Source organism: Brachionichthys hirsutus, chromosome 8 (assembly GCF_040956055.1).
Source record: "Brachionichthys hirsutus isolate HB-005 chromosome 8, CSIRO-AGI_Bhir_v1, whole genome shotgun sequence".
NCBI lineage: Eukaryota > Metazoa > Chordata > Actinopteri > Lophiiformes > Brachionichthyidae > Brachionichthys > Brachionichthys hirsutus.
In genome coordinates this window covers 1,319,233-1,342,086 of record NC_090904.1, presented here as the reverse complement: position 1 = coordinate 1,342,086, position 22,854 = coordinate 1,319,233, and the positions used below count along the sequence as shown (strand labels likewise).

The 22,854-nt window shown below is 43.6% G+C and overlaps 1 protein-coding gene and 1 non-coding gene across 3 annotated transcripts; one reads left to right on the top strand and one right to left on the bottom strand.

Moving 5' to 3' along the window:
- Positions 1–205: 205 nt before the first annotated feature.
- On the bottom strand, positions 206–277 carry trnaq-uug (transfer RNA glutamine (anticodon UUG)). The gene has a single exon. It is a non-coding gene; the product is annotated as a tRNA-Gln (tRNA).
- Positions 278–4,830: 4,553 nt separating this feature from the next.
- Positions 4,831–20,473, top strand: LOC137898194 (vitamin D3 receptor B). Of its 2 annotated transcripts, XM_068742204.1 has the most exons (9): positions 4,831–4,849; positions 12,448–12,595; positions 13,621–13,751; positions 14,641–14,837; positions 15,635–15,734; positions 16,891–17,071; positions 18,380–18,531; positions 19,665–19,781; positions 20,220–20,473. In XM_068742204.1, the coding sequence occupies exons 2-9, from the start codon at positions 12,450–12,452 to the stop codon at positions 20,471–20,473; spliced, it is 1,278 nt and encodes a 425-aa protein (XP_068598305.1). In that variant the 5' UTR covers positions 4,831–4,849; positions 12,448–12,449. The 2 variants fall into 2 exon arrangements, with proteins under 2 accessions (XP_068598305.1, XP_068598304.1); XM_068742203.1 differs by lacking the exon at positions 4,831–4,849 and having other exon boundaries at positions 12,450–12,595.
- Positions 20,474–22,854: the final 2,381 nt, after the last annotated feature.

Below are 22,854 nucleotides of genomic sequence, written 5' to 3'. Positions count from 1 at the left end.
ATTCCTCTTTCTGGAGCAGATCTCCACTGCTCTAAATGGTAATGCTGTTAGCTCCTGCTAACCGCACTACCCGTGAGGCTGCATTAGGAACACGTCATAGGTTAATATTATCTGTAGTGATGTGAAAACGTTACATTTGTAAGTTGTGTGATTTCGAAATTTACTAGTAATCACTGCGAACATTCTTAAAACGGTCAAAAGGGTGAGGTCCCACCGAGATTTGAACTCGGATCGCTGGATTCAAAGTCCAGAGTGCTAACCATTACACCATGGGACCGAGCCGTCGAAACCAAGAGATATTGTGTCTTTTATTTGTTAATGACACAACATGACAACAAGCAGTATTATTATATCTTATCGTCGCAATTCATAGCATTACGTCATAAACAAATTAAAAGGTTGCTAGTTTAACGCTTAAAGTCGCTAACAGATAAGCTAACCAACCAAACACGCTGCGGCGACCGCGCAAAAGGCAGGGCGTGCTAGCAATAGTTCGTTATAAACATACTGTCACTTACATTCGACCATACCTTTAATGGTTATGCTATTTACTCTCTTAATAAGATCGTCTGCTGGCTAAATATTCATATCCGATTTGGGTTTTTCGAAATATAAGATCTGATTTTCAAAATAAAAGTTTACATCACATCACTGTGAACCTTTTTGGTCGGATGAATGAGAGAATGTGACAACAGGAAAATCATCTACTAAAGAGACTCAGTCACTTATGATCTGTAGACTTTCCCAGTCCACGAGGAGTCGGACTTTACTGCAATAAGCAGCTCCTGTGTGAGTGGTTTTAATGAAAGTGTCCTGTGATGCTTCCCATCAGCTGCTGCTGCCTGTTGGTGAGGTAATTGATGACCCACTGGAAGGTGGACACGGGCACTAGGAGCTTCTGTTGGAGGATTTCAGGGATGATGGTGTTGAACGGCAAGTTTAAGTCCACAAACGGGATCCTTGCATGCATCCCTGAGACTGAGAGTCAAGGTGAGGCAAGATGTAACTCAGACCCTTGTTGACGGCATCATCTGCAAACTTGCAAGCGCATGTTTGTGAGTATTATAGGTGATTAGTGCTCATAGTTTCCCAGAAGAGGGAACTAGGGGGGCTTTAAAATACCTTGGTGGTTTTCTGGCATTCTGATTCCCATCTTGCAGCTCCCAGCTCAGTACAGCATAAGGGTTGAGATCTTTCTGTCTGTGAATGACAGATTCCATTCAGTCTCACTGCATCATTGAATTATAGAACTGACTCGTGTAGCGGCTCCAATGTCTGTTTTCAATAAGTCAGTCGATCAGTTCAGCTTTATGAAGCCTAAGAACCATGGGAATTCAAGAACACTTTCCAGATCCTATGTAAAGAAAAACAACCTTTGGTCTCTTTGGTAAATATTTGAAGAAGACAATGGAATTCCAACAATGTGTAAGATTGGCTGCACTACTGATGTAAAAGAAACACACAACATAAAAAAACATGATCTTATGGGGAACTTACAGTGAGTTATTTTTTACACATGGAAACAACTTGGACACTTGCAACAGTATTACTTTAAAATAAGGCTTTTCACAAACTTTAAAGCATATGTTTGGTTTATTATCAATGCTTTTGGAATAAAAGAATGCTTTGATGCACTTAATTACAGAACCAATTATTTTTAGTGATTTATAACATGAAGATTTAATAAAAGGGTGAAAAACAAGTGCACATATTTGAGTATTTAAATACAGTTTTAAGGTATATATTCTATATGTGTACAGTATATACTAATAAAAAACAAGTTCAAAATGTTAATAAAAACTACAATGGACACAGTATCCGTGATCGTGGTCGTAAAATTAGCAGTCTGATGACATTGAGGATGGTACTGTCCTAAACCCTTGTAACGTATTCCAGAGAAGAGAACACAGCAGTGTTTGTGAGTGTGAGAATGGACGATCCAGCGGACCTTCTTCAAGGGTTGCCAACTTGCCACTAGTAAATGTCCTGCATGGTCGGTTATTGATTGCCTGTGAGAATCTGCTTACATCACTTCTCGCACAGCTTTGCCGTCATGGTTGGTGCAGGCTGGACACCATCCAGTGGCACGGCTACTACAGATGTAACACACGTAGAAAACATATATAGGATCTGTGGAATTGTAATTCTTATTGTATTACCCTCTTTTCTTTTCTTTTGATATTGTACTTGGCTTTAAAGGGTTAAATACTAATATAAAGCTATTTACGTTTCCGCAACAGTTTCTGATTTCAACTCACCAAGTACCCAGACAGCAAGCCAACTAACTGTGAGAGGTCACGGTGTCTGAGTACACAAGTGGGCCGGGCCAGAATACATGTCAGGGTGTTGTGGAGCCAAATAAATCCTTGTTAACTGAATGGCTTTATCCGGTGCCAGACTTGGAGGCCACCCAAGCCACAGGATAAGGATCACCTCTCAATTGACATGAATTTAACACCCACAAACTCGACCGTGAGTTACGACACATCGTCCATTAACAAGCTTATGACGGATGTCTTTGAGTAGAGGTGTTGGGGATATGCTGATTGTGAGGTTAGCACAGAATGTAACAACTTTAGCTGACACTGAACTTTCTACGTGCGTGGTTGGGTTTTATGGTCCGGGCTTCCTTGTTGAGTGATTTGTACTATTTTACCATACAGATATGTACAGAATTGAATTTGTCACACTTGTTGTCACAATTCTAGCCATGTAATCAAAGCAACACTGGCAAGGGATTTAGAAAGGTGCCAAGCAGTGCATAATGCGGTGTAGCTGTATGTGGAGTGTTACATAAGGGAATAAATGAAGGGCTTACGAGAGTTACAAACTACCTCACAATCAAAATCTGAATTCCCTTCTGAGTCTGAATTTAAACAGGTCTGTTGTTTTCAGGATGGAGAGATGGAGAGAACGAGTGAGCCGAGTGGGAAGAGGATGAATCTGACCGGATGAGCCCCCCCCTATCTATCCCTTTGAGCGTGTTTACATTAAAGGCACACCCCTGACCTTCACCCTGGCCCCACCATACACGCGCACACACACACACACAATAGGACAATTAAATAAATACGTGGGTCAAAAAAGAAACAAAAGAACATTTTGGTGAAGGCGACATTTCCCCTGTGTAATCGTGTCGTGTCTATTTTGTCGTCTTCTCTCGATGCATAGCAAATGTCGGCACATTCGCCATGCAGCGGAACAGCTGCCCAGCCTACCACTGCGCCGCAGAGGCGACACACCCCTCCGACAACACGCCTCACTGCACACAGTGTCGAAGAGAGCCTGAAGCACAATGCATGAAATTACATTTTTTGGGAGTTAATATATATTTAATAGCATTAATTTTGGCAGCTTAATATCGATGGTGATGGTATAGCGCCTTATTTGAATGTCAAACCCAGCTTGTAGCTGCAAAACAAAAACACCGCGGTACGAAACAAACATCTATTGAGATGCGTGCCCGATGAGCGCGGTGATCCCCGCACCGCGCACCGCGCACCCCGCACCGCGCACCCCGCACCGCGCACCGCGCACCCCGCACCGCGTCCCGCGGATTCGGGGCTCAGAGTGAAAACAATGTCGCTTTAAGGCTCACGCGGTCAAAGATGTTTACCTCTTCATTGCATGTGACGTCACGACACACCCCTATTTGCGGGGGCGGACCTCGGGGTTATGGGCACCGGAACAAACCAAGCACAGACAGACTCGGCCGAAAGGGAACCAATTACAATGCGAGTTACACCTGCCCCTTCTGTGATTGGCTGGCGGAGGGGCTGCGGGGGAAACCCCTCTCGTAGACTTGCTGAAGAGGGGGCGGGGCGTAGCAGAAAGTAATGGCCATCTATTTGGGTCCTGAAGACGGATTAGTGTATCTCGTCGGATGATAATATTGGACGTGAGTTTTCTCTTTTTAGCGCGTGCGTTTTACAGTCAACATTACTTATCAGCGCCTTGGTCGTTTTATCACCGCGACACGGTTCATGAGATGCGTGAACTTTGTACCGCGTTTAAGGGTTAAGCTAGCCACGTTAGCTACGACCAGCGCCGCCGCGCACCGACGTCCTGAAGGGCGTACGAGTTTGACGTTTTCTCTCTCAAGTCCCTTCACGCTTGTGAGTAAAGCACAACGACGCGGTCCTCTCCTGCCCGAGCCAGCGCGCCCAGCAAACACGGAGGGGGACGCACTCCGCCCGGGCATGAAGACGACGGGAAACGGCGACTGACGGGGATTAAAAGCTTCTCGGTGTTGATGGGAAAGTTGAGCTGAGGTATGGAGCTCACAAGTTACTGCTTGACTGCTTCGGTCCAGACTCGAGTTGCTTTATGTTGCCAAAGATCAGATTACCATATTTATAAAGTGTGCATTAATCAGCGAGTTACAACACGTTTTTATATGTGTGTTGTTGTTGTTTTTTGTTTTTGTTTACCTAAGTCAGGCATGGGCAAACCCAGGCCCGGGGGCCATATGCGGCCCGTTGGTCTTTTAATCCGGCCCGCCGAACTTGTCCAAATTATATCATTAAATAAAATTGTATTATAATTAAACCTCATTCATTTGACCTTTTTCCTGTAATGCTACCTATAAAAGGCCAAATCCTTTAATGCTATAGCTTTCATGTGTCATTTATATTAGCTCACAGAAATGTGCCCACCCCGGACCTAAGTTATACTTTTATGACTCTCGAGTCGGAAAATGACTCCGTACTGCAGAGACAGGTCAGATAAAGGCCGTCTCAGTGACTTGCGACATGCCATCTTGTTTTTGTACTGAACAGAACTGCCAGCAGCAACTTGGGATCAAGGTTTCCAGTCTTTCCTACTATACCAGGTTATGCACAAACGACAGGTAAGACAGTCAATTTGTTTGACTGTACAAGTACAGTCAAACAATAGCATGTATTACAGTACAAGTACAGTGAAACAGCCTGTCTAAGAGGAGCATGTCAAAAAAGCCCTTGCGGTCTTGTTTCCGTTGAAAGTCCTTCGTACGTAATTCATCGACATGCAGCAATACCAATAAAAATTAATTACTCAATTGATGCAAAATAACAATAAATTAAAAAGACACATATGTACAACATAGGTGGAGAAAAAAAAAAGGGGTGGGGCAAGGTAAGGGGGCGGGGGATTGATCTGGAGAGAGTCGCGATGACTCCGTTTCTGGCCTCCTGAAAGGTGAACTTTCAGGACTGAAAAGTGAGTTGTATGCGCTCGTATGTCTAATTGTGTTAGTAAACACTTAATAGTCATATGCGACTCACTTAAGGCAGACTTGCGTTCGGTCAACAAACTCATCTACGTAAGTTTACTAGAAAGATTGAATCCCTCATTTTACCAACCTATACAGTTGCTTGGCAGAATTATTTATTTTCTACAAGTATTTTTTTACACTACAACCAGTCATAACTGGCCCATTGACTGATGACAACATAATTAATTTGTATGATTGGCATTACCTTTAAAATGTGAAGTTGAATCAGCTTCCAGTTCTTCCGATGAGTGCTCGAAGTCTTGCTGTTTATAAAACAGTCTGACTCTTAAAAAATATTTTGTTGGGTGTTGTTTTTGTTAAAGTCTGTGATTGGGGGAAAGACCCATTGGTCTTGAGATCAGCGATCACTTGTCTTCTTAATTTGGCATCACGTGGACATTTCTGAGCTATATTTTGGACAGAATGGTTGTCGGGAGACTTGGCCCAAACTAGTGTGAAATATTTCTCACCTTTTTTAATTCGTTTTCAGCTGAATTGTCCACAGGACAGAGGGGTCCTGCCAGAGGGTGCAGAATGGCATTGTTTTCTGTTTTGCCTATAGATGTGGCGCGTTTGTTCCTGGAGCTGTGTGTCCTGGTGATGGTGCAGTCCGTTAGGTCTCCAGTACGCTGAATACCCTGCCCCTCTCCCCTAATGCGACGACAGTGATTGGTTGCTTCCTCTCACATGTAGCGCTATAGAAAGAACGAGACTGTACTGAACCGTATAGACCCGCGTGTATGTACGCACCTTTGAGACCAATGAAGTGTCTCGTCCAGCTCACGTCTTTAGGTCCACAATTAGCTCCTGTTGCCGATGGTTTCTAGGTCAAACACTTCACACATGTAACATCTGTTCCATGTGCAGAACAAGCCGCGCAGGAAGAGCTTATGTTGGCAAGCAAAATATGTATTATTGTTTGATATCGAGGAATGTGTATGTTATTTATATATACCGTATATGGATTTTGAATTAATTTCAGTGCAAGACGTAATTCCTTCCACGTTAAAATGTATTTGTTTGTTTTCAAGAAGTGAATTTTAGAAGAATTACAAATAACAGTCAGTTGCTGAAGGGAAGCAGCATTTTATGAGGGTTATATAACTCTTTGGATAAGTGACCCCCCCCCCCCCCCCCTTATTTTCTATCCACCTGGCTTTCTTAGTGTATGTTCATGTGTTCTTGAAAAGCTGTATTCTATTTTCAAGCTGCGCTTTGACGTCTACAGGACTTTTGCTGTGTGTTTGAGCGGGCCTCTCCCTGCGTCGTCTCTTTCCCCTCCAGAGTCCAGCAAGGGGCCCAGGATAAGGGGGCAGGCTGCCGTCACTACCTCCCTCTCCCCTTGCAGGCCAGCTTGGGCAGCCGTGGGGGGGCGGCAGTGCAGCAGAGACCATACGTTTGGACACGAGACCCCCCCCCCCCCCATCCCTTCTACCCCAGTTTAGCCCATCCTGTGTGGGGCACAGGTCACCTTGTCATGTGCTGTTGTGCTGCTGTAACATTCTCCCTGTGATCCGTGAAAAACGCCTGAGATGGGGGCGAGAGAGAGGGAAGCGACAGGACCGGACTCGTCTGTTCTGCCTGTTCTTTAACTGCATCACAGACTCGGGGCTACTTCGCCGCTGTCAGGCTCGCATTGTCTCTGTCTGTTGTTCTCATTCCTCTATCTGTTCTCCATGCATTTGTGTACAACCTTATTTAACTTCCTCTTTTGCACATTCTTCATCATGTGTTCATGTATCGGCGTTTCTGAATTTCACACCAACCTTTGTTCGCTTTCCTTTTAGTCTTTTCTACCCTTATTGTAGGCCGTGATGTCCATATGAGTCACACGCAGGCCTGCACCTTTCCATTATTGCCCCTGCTCTCTCTGCAGCCCGGGTCATTCCAGATTTGATTTGTTTCGTGTCTCTTCTGTACTCCAAGTGACCCAGCCTGTGGTATGCAGTAAAACACATAGCCTTAAGTTTTCTCGGTCTCCCTCCACAAGTGTTCTCTCTCTCGCTGTCGCTGTCGCTTGCTCTCTCTCCCTTGAGTCCTCTTTTTCCTACTTTAAATCTCTTTCCCACTTTTGGCTGTATGGAACAATTTCAGAAGCATTTGTGGGATTGCGTCATGTGATGTAGTTACAGGATGCTCATTGGATCACAGGCCTCCATCTCCCAATGAGGCCTTCCACAGCAATCCGTCTTTCTCCCAGTGCTGTTAAGATCTGGATGTTATTCCGACTCTGACTCTTATGTGTTGGGATGTGGTCTGTAAGCTCATTGCTGACATTCTTGGGACGTGATGCCAGAAGTTCTTTTTATTTTCCGCCTTCCCCTCTCTCTCCTGCATGTCTGTGTGCTGTTAAAAAGATCTTTCCTTGAAATACTGTCTTTATCTTCCTCTTCAACCGCTTGACTGTCTTGTGTTTTGTCCCCAATCATGTTTATTTTCAACACACGATCACTCGTGGCTTCCCTTTGGTTAGTCGGGTTTATTTTATCCATCAGTGGGCATTGTTGGCGGGTGGGTTCTGATATTTGCTTGATATTGACTGTTAGTTAATCTTACAGCTGGGCTGTGGTCAAATCTTTCTCACAGCTGAGGTCTTTGTCTCTTCTATAATCAAGGGAACACCTGACAAGGGAAGCCAATTTCCATTTTCCTGTTTGGTAGTCTCATACATGGAGACAATGGTGCAGCTACGAATGAAATGAGGAGGAGATTGGGAGGAAATAAGCTACTTTATGACTGGCATTGGATTCCTGCCACAGTCCACCTTGGCATCCTTGCATGAATATCTCCGCAACTCCGACAAACTGTAGAAACACTAACTGCAGCAGTGATACAGGAAACAGGACTTCATGGTAACCTGCAATTATTGCTATTTTTAAATATCCACACTTAACAAGTCTCTGCAGGATCAAGACATCTGTTGACTTTTCTCACAATGACAGCTTCCTGTCAACGAAGCACAATAAATAAAAAAATATATTGTATAAACAAAACACATTTATTGCATTCAGGTGGTACATAATACTGCTCTTGTTTTAAAACTTTCTATGAAATGCAAAAGACAAATAAAATAAATTAACCTTTTTTTATTTTTTAAAGCTCTACACTCAAATTAAAAAAAATCTTAATTTTTCCATGCGTACAGTTTTATCACTGCATGTGTGAGGAGTGAGTGCATGTTCATGTCGGAGACTAAATAACTAATATTACCATTAAGGTCATGCTTTCACAAATTGATCAGTATTGCGTTTCCTGAGCATTTGGCCAACTCAGACGTATAACACATGACAAGTAGCGGAATATTGTCATTCATATATATGACCTTGATGAATCTGTTTAATACCTTTTAATTATTAGTCTTCTGTTTAGTTGAAGGTATTATGTCATGACACGACAAATGTTTTCCACATTTTATTAAAGTCCAGACTGTTTATCTGATGGTCTGTTAACTGTTGGAACATTCAAGCTTCTGCGGACGGTGACGCGGCGTTAAAAACAGCCTGCGACCAGTTTGAACATCAGTCCTTGGATTATGAGACGTGTGTCATTTCATCCATGATGTGAATAAATCAAATAGGAAAAGATGAGTCACTGCTCCATTGCATGTTAAGTAGCATTTGTTCTCCCTAGGTTAGTTTGTTGGGTAAAAAGAAGAGGAAACTCCCTGTGCTCTTCTCCAGCTACACTACCAAAATTGGAGTGATGTAATTACTTTGCAGCTTTCACCACTGTTAAAATGACAAGCTAGAAGCAGCTTGTGGTATTACGCGTACTTACATCTGTTGAACAAGAGATGAAGCTTGTTGTATCACTCAGAATCCAACCTTCCAGTATACAATCTCTGTCGTTCTTTCTGCCACTACCTAGATAGTCATCTTCATTTCATATATTAGTTATTCAGCTGTGGAGCAAAAGGTGTGATCTGTAAAACATGTCATTATTTTAGACTAGGTGGTAAATTCCTCTCTCAGCTTTTATTATCCGAGAAGTTCTGCGCTTCGACTGGAGCTGAAGTCTTTGGTTGTGCAAGCAATCGTTCGATTTAATCCAAACTCCCTGACGACCCCCAGAAACCAGATGACCCAATGAGTGTTCTTACTCATTGGGTCAGCAGGAGGGTGTGGTGCATGTGATGCTGTTCACTCTGCCCTGTCCCTTTTTAACTAAAATATCTTTCTTTAACACACCACATCAGCACTGGAATCAGGTCTTTAGACGTAAACATCAGAGGGAAGCATCGCCAAAAGAAAGAAATCATACAAATTGAATTCAACATGAAAAGGAAATTGCCTTTTTTTCCTCTTGATACTTGTCAAGATGAGAAGTTGTGAGAGATTAGACTTTTATTTATATTAGGCACAAGACCTGAAGGAGCTCATGACTGTATTTTTAGGCTTTTCTTTCCTTTTTTTAATGATGAAGACTCTGCTGTGATTTGCATTTCTTTTTGTCTGTTCCTCTTTTCAATTGAATCTGAGATTGACAAATAATCACAAATTGACCTGAAACAAAATGAATGTTGGCTTGTTAATGAGTGAACAAGTTCAATCAGTTGATTCAGACCAGAAGGGTCTTCTTTAGCTAAGTCATGAATGGGACACGCAGCGTCGTGTCCCCTCCTTTCACAACTGTACTTTGCACCAACAGTTTTTACGAACCGAGTGCCCATAAACCCTTACACGGCTCTAGTCTCTATTCATTCACTACGGTAAACCGGAAGTCTTGTGACCAAGTGTATGAAAAACAATTTGGTATCAAGTTTGCCTGACATTGATTGTCACGCTTCCATTTTGTTGTTTTCACTTGCCTCATTTCAGATGGACATGTTGTTGCAGAAATATAAGATATTGGAATGTTCTCTGGAGAAAGAGAACAGAATGTACCCTTATTGATTTTGTTTCATTTGCTTGCTGTCTTCACTTCAATTTCACTTCTTGTGCACCGTTAAGCTTCGGAGGCTTCAGCAATTCACCTACTTTGCAAGTTTTTTGGTGGTGGTGGGAGGAAGCCGGAGAACCCACACAGACATAGCGAGAACATACAAACGTCTCACAGACAGGCCCCAAGTTGGATTTGAACCTGTGACAGGCCTCCCTAGAAGTATACATCTCGTAATTAATTTCTTCACATGGATTATTTCTAAATTGTATTACCGTTAGATTTCATTCACTTTTCTTCCCAGAAGCAGTGTCATTGGTCGGGTGGAACAATAAATCAGGTTTTAGTCTGCATCACAATTTCACCTTTCCACAATCAAAACAACACGATGGAGGGATATTAATGTGCAAAATCTAAGCTACGTCTGAAGAATGCACTGCTGCTAAACAAATCAAGCGCTCCCTGAGCCACTACTTGACCAATCAGCTGGCAGATGGTTGAAACAAGAATTACAATTCTCGGGGAGCTTAATTTCTCATCGCCGCTTCAGACCAGGCTATCAGCGAATCAAACACCCCTTGCGAGTGTAAAACACACGAGTAATGGTTTGTGATGTTACTGGCTGGTTTGATTGATGCGTAATAACAGCATACACTGAATATGTACAGTATATCACTCAACAGTGAGACATGACGTTGAAGCCGAACGCAGAAAACTTGTTCACTGGCTACGCGAGTCGGAGACTGGAACGAGGACAGATCTGGTCTAATAGCCCACTGAATTATTTAGCACTTTCTCAATATTACTCTGCATTTAGTCTAATGGGCTGTCAAGACTGAATGTAATCACAAAGGACAGACTTCTCCGATAAGTTGATGATACACAGTAAGTTCAGACAAATGGGTGTTTGTCTCATGACTCCACAGGGAGTGATCAGTCCGTTCCACCTGGGGCTTCGTAAGGGTCTCCCACGGGGAATGTGTTATGTCCCAGGGACAGGGAAAGTGTTACGTCCCAGGGACAGGGAAAGTGTTACGTCCCAGGGACAGGGAAAGTGTTACGTCCCAGGGACAGGGAAAGTGTTTTGTCCCAGGGACAGGGAAAGTGTTTTGTCCCAGGGACAGGGAAAGTGTTACATCCCAGGGACAGGGAAAGTGTTACGTCCCAGGGACAGAGAAAGTGTTACGTCCCAGGGACAGGGAGAGTGTTTTGTCCCAGGGACAGGGAAAGTGTTACGTCCCAGGGACAGGGAAAGTGTTTTGTCCCAGGGACAGGGAAAGTGTTTTGTCCCAGGGACAGGGAAAGTGTTACATCCCAGGGACAGGGAAAGTGTTACGTCCCAGGGACAGGGAAAGTGTTACGTCCCAGGGACAGGGAGAGTGTTTTGTCCCAGGGACAGGGAGAGTGTTTTGTCCCAGGGACAGGGAAAGTGTTTTGTCCCAGGGACGAGTGGTTTGTCAACCAGTTAAAACCATTTATGTATAACAATCAGTTATTTTTTTTTCTTTTTATAACTTGTCTGCATTTGTGCTAGAAAATGACAACATTCATGGTGTCAGTCACTCGAGTTTGAGTTTTATGCACTTTTATGATCTAAACCGAACCCTTCTGTATAATACAGTAAATTAGCTCTGCTTGACTGTTGGCTGGTGCGTTACCAGCAGAAGTAAGAGAGCATTTGTCGCATTTGCAGGAGTGTGGGACTTGTTTTTTTGCAGGACCTGTGTTTTTTGAGCTGGACACGAGTGATGGAGTGACCTGTCAAAGCATTATAAATTATTCAAAGGCTCTCTCACCTGATTGGCTGTTGGTGATGAGTGTTGAGGCTTGTATTGGCTTATTTATCCTCTCTGCCCTCGGCCCATCATCTCCTTTTTGTTTCTCTTTCTCATCTCATTCCAAACAAAGAAAAGAATAAAAATCGAGTTTTATTGAAAGCCCAGTAATCGTGTATGAGGATGTCGCCTCGCCTTTTAGTTTTTTCTCTCCCTCTCACAAGGCTGTTAACTTAAATCAATACTTGCAGCGCTATATAATCAAATGTAACCCATTTCAGAGCTTCCCCTGTGACAGTTACCCCAGGACAAAAACGCTGCTGTTAATTGAGCCCACGCAGAGTTGATTTTACCCTAAAGGAGGGGGCCCTGGTTATTGCCTCCGCCAAGGAGGTTATGTTTGATGATGAATATATTTATTAGATAGAATGTTAGAGTAGAGGTACAGTCACACAGTAGCATGTATTACAGTACAAGTACAGTCAAACATTGACATTGCATTTCCATCTCTTGCTTTACCTTCTCCCTCTCCTCCTTTAGTGATGGAGTCCACGGTTGTGAGTACGTCCACTCTGGCCCCTGATGAGTTTGATAGGAATGTGCCACGGATTTGCGGCGTGTGTGGCGACAAAGCCACCGGCTTCCACTTCAACGCCATGACCTGTGAGGGCTGTAAAGGATTTTTCAGGTACCCAAATGCATATGTGATGTCACAAATATGATCAGTCAAAAAGCAGGCACAAATGAATGTACCCACAGACTAAATAGGCGCTGTGCATTGCAGAAACCTGCTCTTATCACCTTGGTAAAAGCAAAGCGGTGCATGCTAGCCAGGTTATTGACATATGTACACATTAGCATACAAACACAGGTCTGAACTCGCATATATGAGACCACCCACAGAGATACACACATTAAATGTAATTACCACCCACGGTTACATCATTTGAGTTCACAGATTCCCAGCAGCAGGTAGAGAATATCTCAGTCCTGTATGAATGTGCGTGTGAACGGTTGTCCGTGTGCCCCCGCGATGCGCTGGCAACGCGTTCGGGGCGTGCCCTGCCTCTGCCCATAGCAAGCTGGGATGGCGTCCAGCGAGTCCCGTGACCCGCGGAGCAGAAAAGTGGCAGAAAATAAGTGAATGTATGTTTACTTACCTCAGTTTGAATGAAGGCCGAGCAGCACGCCATAGCTTTGCAAGCATGTTTGTATTTCATGAGGCGCTCATTTGCATCTGTTCCCTACAGTGTTCATATTTAGAGGGAGGGGATGAAGCCCCCCCCCCCCCCCGCGGATGTTTTGATAACGTAATTCCGCGTGTCACAGCTGGCTCGTGTTTGACCTCTCACCACTTCCGTTTATCTGTGCGTGTCTCTTCACATCAGCGCGTTGTTGTTCATACATAAATGTTCATTCCCTCACTGATTAAATCATCATGCGCTCGTCACCGTTTGGCGTGATTCACCTCTAGAAACCGTGGAACGGGCCAATATTTACAGCGCTTCCCTTTGAGGTCAAGTTACGCTTCCATTCTAGCATGATTTTGTGCACAAATACATCACGAGGTTGCATATCCTGTGTAGGTACAGATGCTAAATTACTGTCTAAGCATACTGTAGTTACATAGACATACACCAACAGCGTTAACTACAGGTTTTAAATTACGTTCTGTGCTTGTAACCTTCTCGTACCCGTGTGTGAATTGTTTAGACGCAGCATGAAGCGCAAGGCTTCCTTCACGTGTCCTTTTAATGGCAGTTGCACCATCACCAAGGACAACAGGCGCCACTGCCAGGCATGCCGGCTCAAACGTTGTGTGGACATTGGCATGATGAAAGAGTGTAAGTATGTCTACGGGGATACACTTGACCGTACACAATGTGATTTACTGCAGTTAATTATGTAATGGCGTGATTTCAGTTTAGCCAGTTGAGTCCAGCATACTATCAGGGATGATATTATTTAGCCAAGAGCGCGGCTAATTCGGTGACAAGATTGTGATTTTGATGAAGATGTATCTTGTCCCGTGCTCGAAGGCCGCCATCACATCAAACAAATAATAATAAAGAGGCGGAGGTCTGAGTGCTTTCCTAGTTTTATTATTTTGACGAGGGACAAGCATCTCTGGGGTTCTGCCCCCATTAGGGTGTTTACATGTTCTGTTTGAACTGGTGGAGCCTCCCCATATTGTATACCGCGGGTAAACTTGGACTGAAGTTTAAACACCTGCTGTTGGGTTCACTCCCGCGAGGCCTCGTCTTTCCACACAGTCTCGTTTATTTTCTTTGTCTGTAAATAGCAGGTACATTTTTCTTCTTGTTTTCTCCTAATATCCGTAAATTGTCTGTCGGCCTCTTTCAAGAACGGACTTCTAACGTCCATCTTATGGTTGTCGTCCCTGTTTTTCTGGTAATGCCACTAATACCATGGCACCAGTGCTAACCTAAAGTGTATTTGAACAGGAGCCAAGGGCTTTGTGGTTGCAAAAACAGCAACATGTTGTTCAGGCCCAGCTCTCTCTCTCTCTCTCTGTTTCTGTGGAATAATTCAGTGGCTGGAACAACAAGGAGCCAACGGAACAAAGACAATGCTTTCAGTTGTTCATGGCAGCAGGAGGTCTCTAAATGGGAGTCTATCCCCTCCCATGCTCTTCCTCTGCTTTTTTTTGTCAGTTTGTTTTCCATGTGTGTTTGATTCTAACGCTCCCTTTTTGTTTTCTTACACCCTCAGTCATTCTGACCGACGAGGAAGTGCAGAGAAAGAAGGATCTGATTCAGCGGAGAAAGGATGAGGATGCGCAGCGCGAAGCGGAGAAGGAGGCACGCCGACCACGGCTTACCGACGAACAGAGTCAGGTCATCGCGACCCTGGTGGAGGCCCACCACAAAACATACGATGACTCCTACTCCGACTTCTGCCGCTTCAGGGTTCGTGTCACGATACAGTTGATCTCAGTCACATTTGCCGCTGTTGGTTTGTCTGCTTGGGAACTGCCAGAGTAGTGAGTAGAGTCACCATAAAGCAGTAATTCAAATATTTGGAGAAGGAAAAAGAAATGAATGTCGAGTAATTACAAAAACATCCATTCAGCATTAAACATCCTTCTCCTGCTCCCAAGATAATGAACACAAAACCCATCACAGTGATCAAAGATCATTTGAACGACCTCCCACACCCCCCTCACCTACCTTGAGTGCTTTAAAAAGATAAATCATTATCAAACCGATGACAATAACTGAGGTAGGTCTTAATGATCTACCCTTCATGGGGCTGTTTCTGAGATATTGTTCTGATTGATGGATAAGAACCAGAACCAGCTCAATTGTACTACATTTATTATCAAATGACTCCTCTTTTTAGTGTTTTTATTTTTTCTTCTCCCACAAACCATGAAGCAGAATAGTGCCTTTTAATATTTTGGAATTCGATCTTTATCTTTTCTGTTTCCATGGTTACCAGTTGAATTTAGGCTCTTTCTGTGAGATTAGCTTCAGATGAGGATTTCTGGGTTGTCACAGGTGTGTTTTGATATTGGTGGAATTTTATAAATTTTCTCTTTGTGTGGTTGAAAATCTAATTTCAGTAAATTATTTTCTATTTATCTGTCGTCGGTGAAATTGACCCGCGGCAGGGCGTTCTGAATATTTCATGCATTTTTTTATTCTAATTGCCTGCATCTATTTAAGCATTCAGCGTCTGTCTCGATGCCTCTCCCTCCTGTTAGCCTCCTGTGCGCGAGGGCCCAGTGACACGCAGTGCCAGTAGGGCTGCCTCCCTCGCCTCTCTGTCTGACGCCTCCTCTGACTCCTTCAGCCACTCTCCAGGTAAGGGAGGCCCAATAGAGACGAGTCATTTCAGATCAATCTTAACCCATGGCTGTTTTGGGTCACAATTAAACTTGTTTTTAAAAAGTTATCCTTTTATAAAATAATCCCCTTAAATAAAGCAAATGTTATTTTAAAAACAGGAAAATGTGGTTGTTTCTCCTCCTCAGAAATATTACTGATGTGAAAAATATCAACATTTAATATCTATTAAAGTCAATAAGGGTTATTCATTAATTACTTCATAATCACCTTTATTGACCAGGTATGTTTACTTACTGTTTACTTGGTTTTGCACTGCTCTAAAGGCCGATACACAAGAATAGACATGATATATCAGAACCTAGGTCACTGGACTGTGTCGTGGGAGAGCATGCCCGGCTGCATAGAACAGGCTCGGGGTACGGAATGGTTTTCCCTGTTCTATTATGAGATTGGTCAGAGATAAATGTCTTCTGTGCTTGTTCAGTCGATGTCAGCAGTTTGCTGGTAATAGTTACCATCGACCTTAAGGTGCTTTTCTGTGCCTCTGTTGCATCACCAAGAAATGTGGCCAAAGGTCAAGACACTTTCCACAACATCTTTATTTCACAGTCATTCCGCTGTGACCTTTGAGTGGCAAAATGAACCCATTACATTTCCATGATTCTTCTTCTTCCCCCCTTTCAAATATTGCGAGATGGGACTTTTTAATTAGAGTGAGTCTGATGGACATCGATCGGACATATAATCTGCTAGATTAAATGTGCATAAGAAGCAAGTTCTGGATTTGTTTTTAATATTTTGAGGTGGGGCTTCTATATCTATGTATGCCATGTGTTTATCAAACATTGGCTTATGTCCTGGAAGAAATCAGAAAATGTTCATTTTCATTGCTGATTAAACAGAATTTATAAATTTCTTTCATTTCCTCAAATATAGTGCTTTTCTCAGTATTTTATTTTATTAATTACATACATAAACTAAGTTAAAGGTCATCATGCGACGAGGTGAAAGAGTGGGGCATGTGCTGAATCATGCAACCGTTGTCTCTGCACTTAGATCTGTAGAAAGGGACGGCTGTCGTTTAGTTTTTTGTGTGCGAGCACTTTTTCATTCTTTTCTCTCTACCTTCTTTTGTGTTCCTACCTTTCACTTATCGTTTTGCTCACTGCAGAGTCGATAGAGACCAAAATGAATTTCAACAACCTGTTGATGATGTACCACGAGCAGGGGAGCAGCCCTGACTCCAGCGAGGAGGACGGCTCCAAATTATCCATGCTGCCCCACCTGGCTGACCTGGTCTCCTATAGCATCCAGAAGGTCATCGGCTTTGCAAAGATGATCCCTGGATTCAGGTACGTGAGTGGAGAGCATCATCCCATATGTCCTCGTCACTGTTATTAGCCAGAAAACAAACATGCTTTTATCTGCTCGGTCCAAAGGCGGGCTAAAGATGGTTGCCTCAGTTCACGATGACCGATGTAGGATTGCAAGAAAACATGTTGAAGAGCAGAAAAGATCCAAATATTCTAATGACCTGGTCCCAGTGTGCTCGTCACCTGCACCTGCAGCCAACCTCATGTCTTCTCTTTGTTGAATTTATGTTCAGATAAAGAAATTGATAAAGGAGTTTCAGAACTCCTCTTCATGTCTGTTTCTCTCTTTTTGCTCGCGTGTCCCTGAGTGACCTTTTACCTAAATGTGCTTTGAAGACTTTGCACACAAACCTGTTTTTCTGCCCGATCAGTTGAGTGTGCCGCAGTGAGGACTGTGGTCTAAAGGCCACAGATTACTGATAGACTGTTTATTGCAGATAGCTGGCACACTGCGGACGTTGTTTCCATCGCTGGCCGAGGTTGTACGCCGGTCACAGAGTGACGATCAGCACGTTGAGGAACCCGCTCCTCTGCTCCTGAGCAGTCATCTGCCTGCTATCATGCTCACCCGGAGCGTTTCTGTCTGATCACACATTCTTTGCGTGTGTGAGGTGATACGATTGTCACAGGAAGGCTGTCGTAGGTTTCACTTTAAAATGCTACAGGATTCGCTGCTAATAGATAAGAAGAATACAATGTCCAATCAAAAGATAGCTCTGCAGCTCAATAATTATTTGTGCCCCTAAAGCAACTTTAGTGGCTGAGGCGTTCTCATCGTTCGGTCCTCATCCTCCACACGGACTCCCAGTGACTCGGGGTCATTCCAAAGTCAGAAGATGAAACGAGTCCAAGCCCGTATTTCCAGAAAGTTGCCATTCCCACTGGTGGCGAGTGATGGAGGTGGTCAGATTATCTTTGGAATGTTTGTCTGCCTCAGCGCCCAATAACACCCCAGATCTGCAGGGTTAAATCGTGTCTCATCCTACTTACTCTAACATCGTTTTATAAGCATTAAGATACATTTCATCATGTTACTTACACACAGGCGGGCTTGTATCAGGTCAGCATTTCAATACACGGGGCTTTACAGAAGCTGGGTAAAATAAACCTTGTAGATCTCACACCCGTAGTCACTAAACCATTTATAACCAAAATGCTTTCGTTTCATTTAAAAGCAAGAAAGGGGATGGCACTTTGTTTGAATCTTGACTGGTGACCTGTATCACCCCATGATCGAGGTTATTATAGGACAATTGCATCACAAATCTAGCGTTATCTGTCCTCCAGGGAGTTGACTGCGGAGGACCAGATCGCTCTGCTCAAGTCCAGCGCCATCGAGGTGATCATGCTGCGCTCAAATCAGAGCTTCAATCTGGAAGACATGTCCTGGAGCTGCGGCGGCCCTGACTTTAAATACCAGATTAGCGATGTCACCAAAGGTCAGTGTCAACGCTGCCAAATATACAGTTTGAGGGGCACGTCGGTGAATGTTCAAGGAAGCATAAACACACATGTTGCATGTTAAGACTTCCATTAGGCCTGGAAGGAAGCGGAGCTAACGAGGCGACCGCTTCATTAGCGTGGTAGCATAGATAATGTTACTGAGATGAGAAAAACAGAACGGAGAAAGCACGTTTATTATTATAGAATAAATCAAAAGGGATTATTGTGTAATTTACACCTCAACAGCTGTAAATGCGTTAGATGGAAGAGTAAGCTGTGTGCTTTATGATAGAGGGACAAGGAAATCTACGTGCCTCACAGGCAGCAACACACACACACACACACACACACACCCCATCGGAAAAAGACTGTAAGGCACGTTTTCCTGCAAAAAACAGTCCAATGCATCGGCAGAAGCCCCAGAGGGCTTTACTTCCATTTGCCTTTCACACGAGACACTCTCTCTTTGGGATTAACCCAAGAATGTCTGGGCATCACGTCAAACACCCGGGCTGGACCACACAAAGCCGCTGTGTTGTGCTTCTCCTCCTCAAATGTCTCGTGTCGATATGTCCCCTAATCAATACCAATATCAATACACAAGCTTTCATCAAACAAACAGGTTCTGCTATCTACTTTATTCTGATTCCATTCTGCCTTTTAAAGGTTTACATCACAGAGTTGTGTATGATTTTAGAAATACCTAACACGAGAATTTTCTTGACGGATAATGTTTAAAATTTCTAACAAACAAGTTATTCCAGGAAAAAACCTTAAAAAAAAAAGAACTGTCTCAACTTCAAGTAGAATAGAGTATACAATTACTCAACGCTTTGACAGCGTTGAGCTTCAATACTCATTTATGTAGCTATTAAGAAAGCTCACCCCCTGAGAAATGCCATGTACGTGGATCAAATGTAAAATTCCATATTAATGGAATTTCTCAGCCATTAGTTCTTAACAGGCTGGAGAATAAACACGGGGGGGGGGGGGGGGGGCTCTTCTAACAGGACTAATAAACAGAATGAAGCATTCATACAGTACATATTCATAAAGGGCCGTCATTGTGTGATGCAGTATGGCGCTGTTCCCCTATAATGTGTTGCCCCCCCCCCCCCCCCCTGTGCAGCGGGACACACTCTGGAGCTGCTGGAGCCTCTAGTGAAGTTCCAGGTCGGCTTGAAGAAGCTCAGCCTACGAGAGGAGGAACATGTCCTGCTGATGGCCATCTGCTTGCTTTCTCCAGGTACTGTAGGTCTGGTGGAGTGGGGGAGGGAATAGGTCGTAGGTCGTCATAAATTGTTCATGAGTGATCTCTACTGTTGCTTGTTTTTTTTTATTCATCGATAGTTTTGCTGTAACAAAAGCGCAGCCTGTTATTTTGAGGTCATTTTGGATGCATCAGTAGAAGATGGAGTGCATTCATTATACATGTGTGGATATTTGTATTCCTTTGTGTATATGAGGAGTCTTATTAAGAATGCAGAGGTGTCTCTGATCTAAAAATAGCAAGCCACCTGACCGGGAAAGAATATCTACAAAATATACAGACCCTTTTCTTCCTTTTTTTCTGGTATAAATATTCACAATGAACGCAACCTTTGTAGTCTGCAGTTTTCTGATAACATAATTCAAGTTTAACAGTTAATTTCTGTTGATTTGCATAACGTCTCCTCCCCTGCAGATCGCCCAGGTGTCCAGGATCATGCACGCATCGAAGTCCTCCAGGACCGCCTGTCAGAGACCCTGCAAGCCTTCATCCAGCTCCACCACCCCGGAGGGCGGCTCCTTTATGCCAAGATGATTCAGAAGCTGGCCGACCTGCGCAGCCTCAACGAGGAGCACTCCAAACAGTACCGCTCGCTCTCCTTCCAGCCGGAGCACAGCATGCAGCTCACCCCGCTGGTGCTGGAGGTGTTCGGTAGCGAAGTCTCCTAGAGGGCGCGTCCGGACCGCAGCGGTGCGAGAGAGCTGGAGATGTGTAAAACGGGCTAAGCGGAGGGGTGGAGTAGGACGAGAGAAAGCGATGCGTGACTCGGGTGAGTGGTCTTTGTGCATCTCGGCATAAAGAGCCGTGAGATGCTGAGACGGAAAACAAGGGGACTTCACAAATCAAACCTTACATACAGCTGCTGCCTATATACTTCAGAGTTTGTTTTTAAGTCAACCAACAGCTGCTTCAGATGCCTGGACATTTAGTTTGTGTACGTGACTCGCACACACCAACACAAGCGTCCTCATTTATTCACTTAGCCATTCAGTTGAGCTACCTCTTCGTGTTACGGGGGATGTTTCATATTCACCTCTGTGAATCGGTCACTTTTACAGAGAGGAGACAGTAAGGATGAAAGTTCAGCGCTTTCTGCACGTTACTCTGAATCTTTTCAATGGGTCAGAAATCCTTTGCTTTCTTCTGCTTTTTTTTTCCCGAAGCAATATTTGTTTACGACGTTGAACATGCCTTTCACCAAAAGTGCGGTTAACGCCTTTCTCCACGGTTCATTTCACATGTTAGCAAGTTGACTGACGAGCCTGACGGCCTATGAAGGAAACTGTCACTGCCTGGATTTACGGCAGCGTACATAACGTAGTCTTTAATGTACTGATGTTTAGATTGGATTTTGGGGTGCCTGATTTCGAGGTGAGATTTAGCCACTACTTTTACTAACATTCAATCAAAGCAAGCGTTATGGCTTGTTCTTCTATTGAAACTGTTCTCCTTTGTGTAAATAGTTCATTACTAGCACATGTATGCTAAGCACTGTTATACCACCTTTTACTCCAGCCTTTAAAGTGATGTACATACAGTATCTATATTATCACAGATTTTGAAGGGCTAAAACGCCAAATCTAACTGGAATAGTATTTGAGGCCAAACCAATGGGGCCTGTCTTGGTTATATATATATATCTAGCTGCATACCATGCTTGGACTCGGCATAGATTTGGATGTAATTTCCATTGCTGATTTTAGTTTTACACGTCGGTTCGCCTTTAAAGACGATTCCATGAATCCTCCTCAGTACTCAGTACCATAAGCTCGGTGGGTGGAGCGCTCGGGAAGCTGCTTCAGACCTTCACACATATCGCACCCCTTTCATGTTCTGACGGGGAAGTGGACTTTCTAGAATGTCGGACGGCCTTGGTTGTGGTGGTGTTTGCGGACCTCCACCCAGGGCCCCTCCTGTATGATGATGTATGCTGCGCAGCCCTCTAGTGGTTGCATTGTGTAAATACCACTTATATATAAACAGTAAATATGACATGTCCGCTGCTGTACATAGGGCTACCTAGGTGTTTCTTATGGCAATGTTTATCAGAGGTATATATATATATATATGCAAAGACAATAATGACCCCCCCCCACCTATTTGCTTTCGACTGATTATTACCATGTTCTGAAATATTTTTTTTGCTGAGTGATTTAGGAATAGCAGATTATTTCTTTAATGCTGGTTGACATATTTACTGAATTTCCAAGGCTCATTTTCAGAAAGCTAAACATACCATGCTGCTCTCAATGTACAAGCCATATAGACCGAGCTAGTTATACAGCTGAAACATTAAAGCACATCCAGATGATGACTCCAGATCTATGGGTATTCTCATTATATCATTTACTAAACTCGTGTGATTTTTATCTCTGGCTTTTGGAAGCCTATAGACAGTCTGACAGGAACTTCTATGCCTCCTTTCTGCTGTTGTCTTTGGCTTATGCTTCGTCAGACGGCATGCAGGCCTAAAACCAAATGACGCTTATGCTTAGAGGCCAGGGGTGTGTGGTTTTGTTGCATGTGGGTTTATGCGAAACATGTATGGGTTGGCATTTCTGTTTAATATCGAAGTAAAATTCCTGTCAACATCAGAGGATGTCAAGAAGTCAAATTATACGCTGCCGTTTGCAGCTGAGATGGCCGTCTCTTAATATGGCTGTCTTCTGTCAGCTTTTTGGAAGACTTCTATTAAAATGTTTCCTTTAGCTGTCCACACGGGCCTCATGTCCGACCAAAAACTGCATCCGTCAAAGGATCGGATCTTGGAGGAAGACGGAGAGAGAGAGAGAGAGAGAGAGCATCATAATTGTTGAGATAAATGGTTTCGGCTTTAATTTGTCCGGCCCACTTGTTTATTTGTTTTTTACGGATTAGAATAGAATAAGACTTTAAGTCACTGTGGCTTTATTCCAAATGGCCTTTTGTCACTGTGACACTCTGCAAGCTGATATTCGGGGAGGGACATGTATATGATGCACAGCACAGATGGTTAAATAGTTCTATGTTCACATAATCATTTTTAGTTTGGTTTTCTTCTTGGAAATCA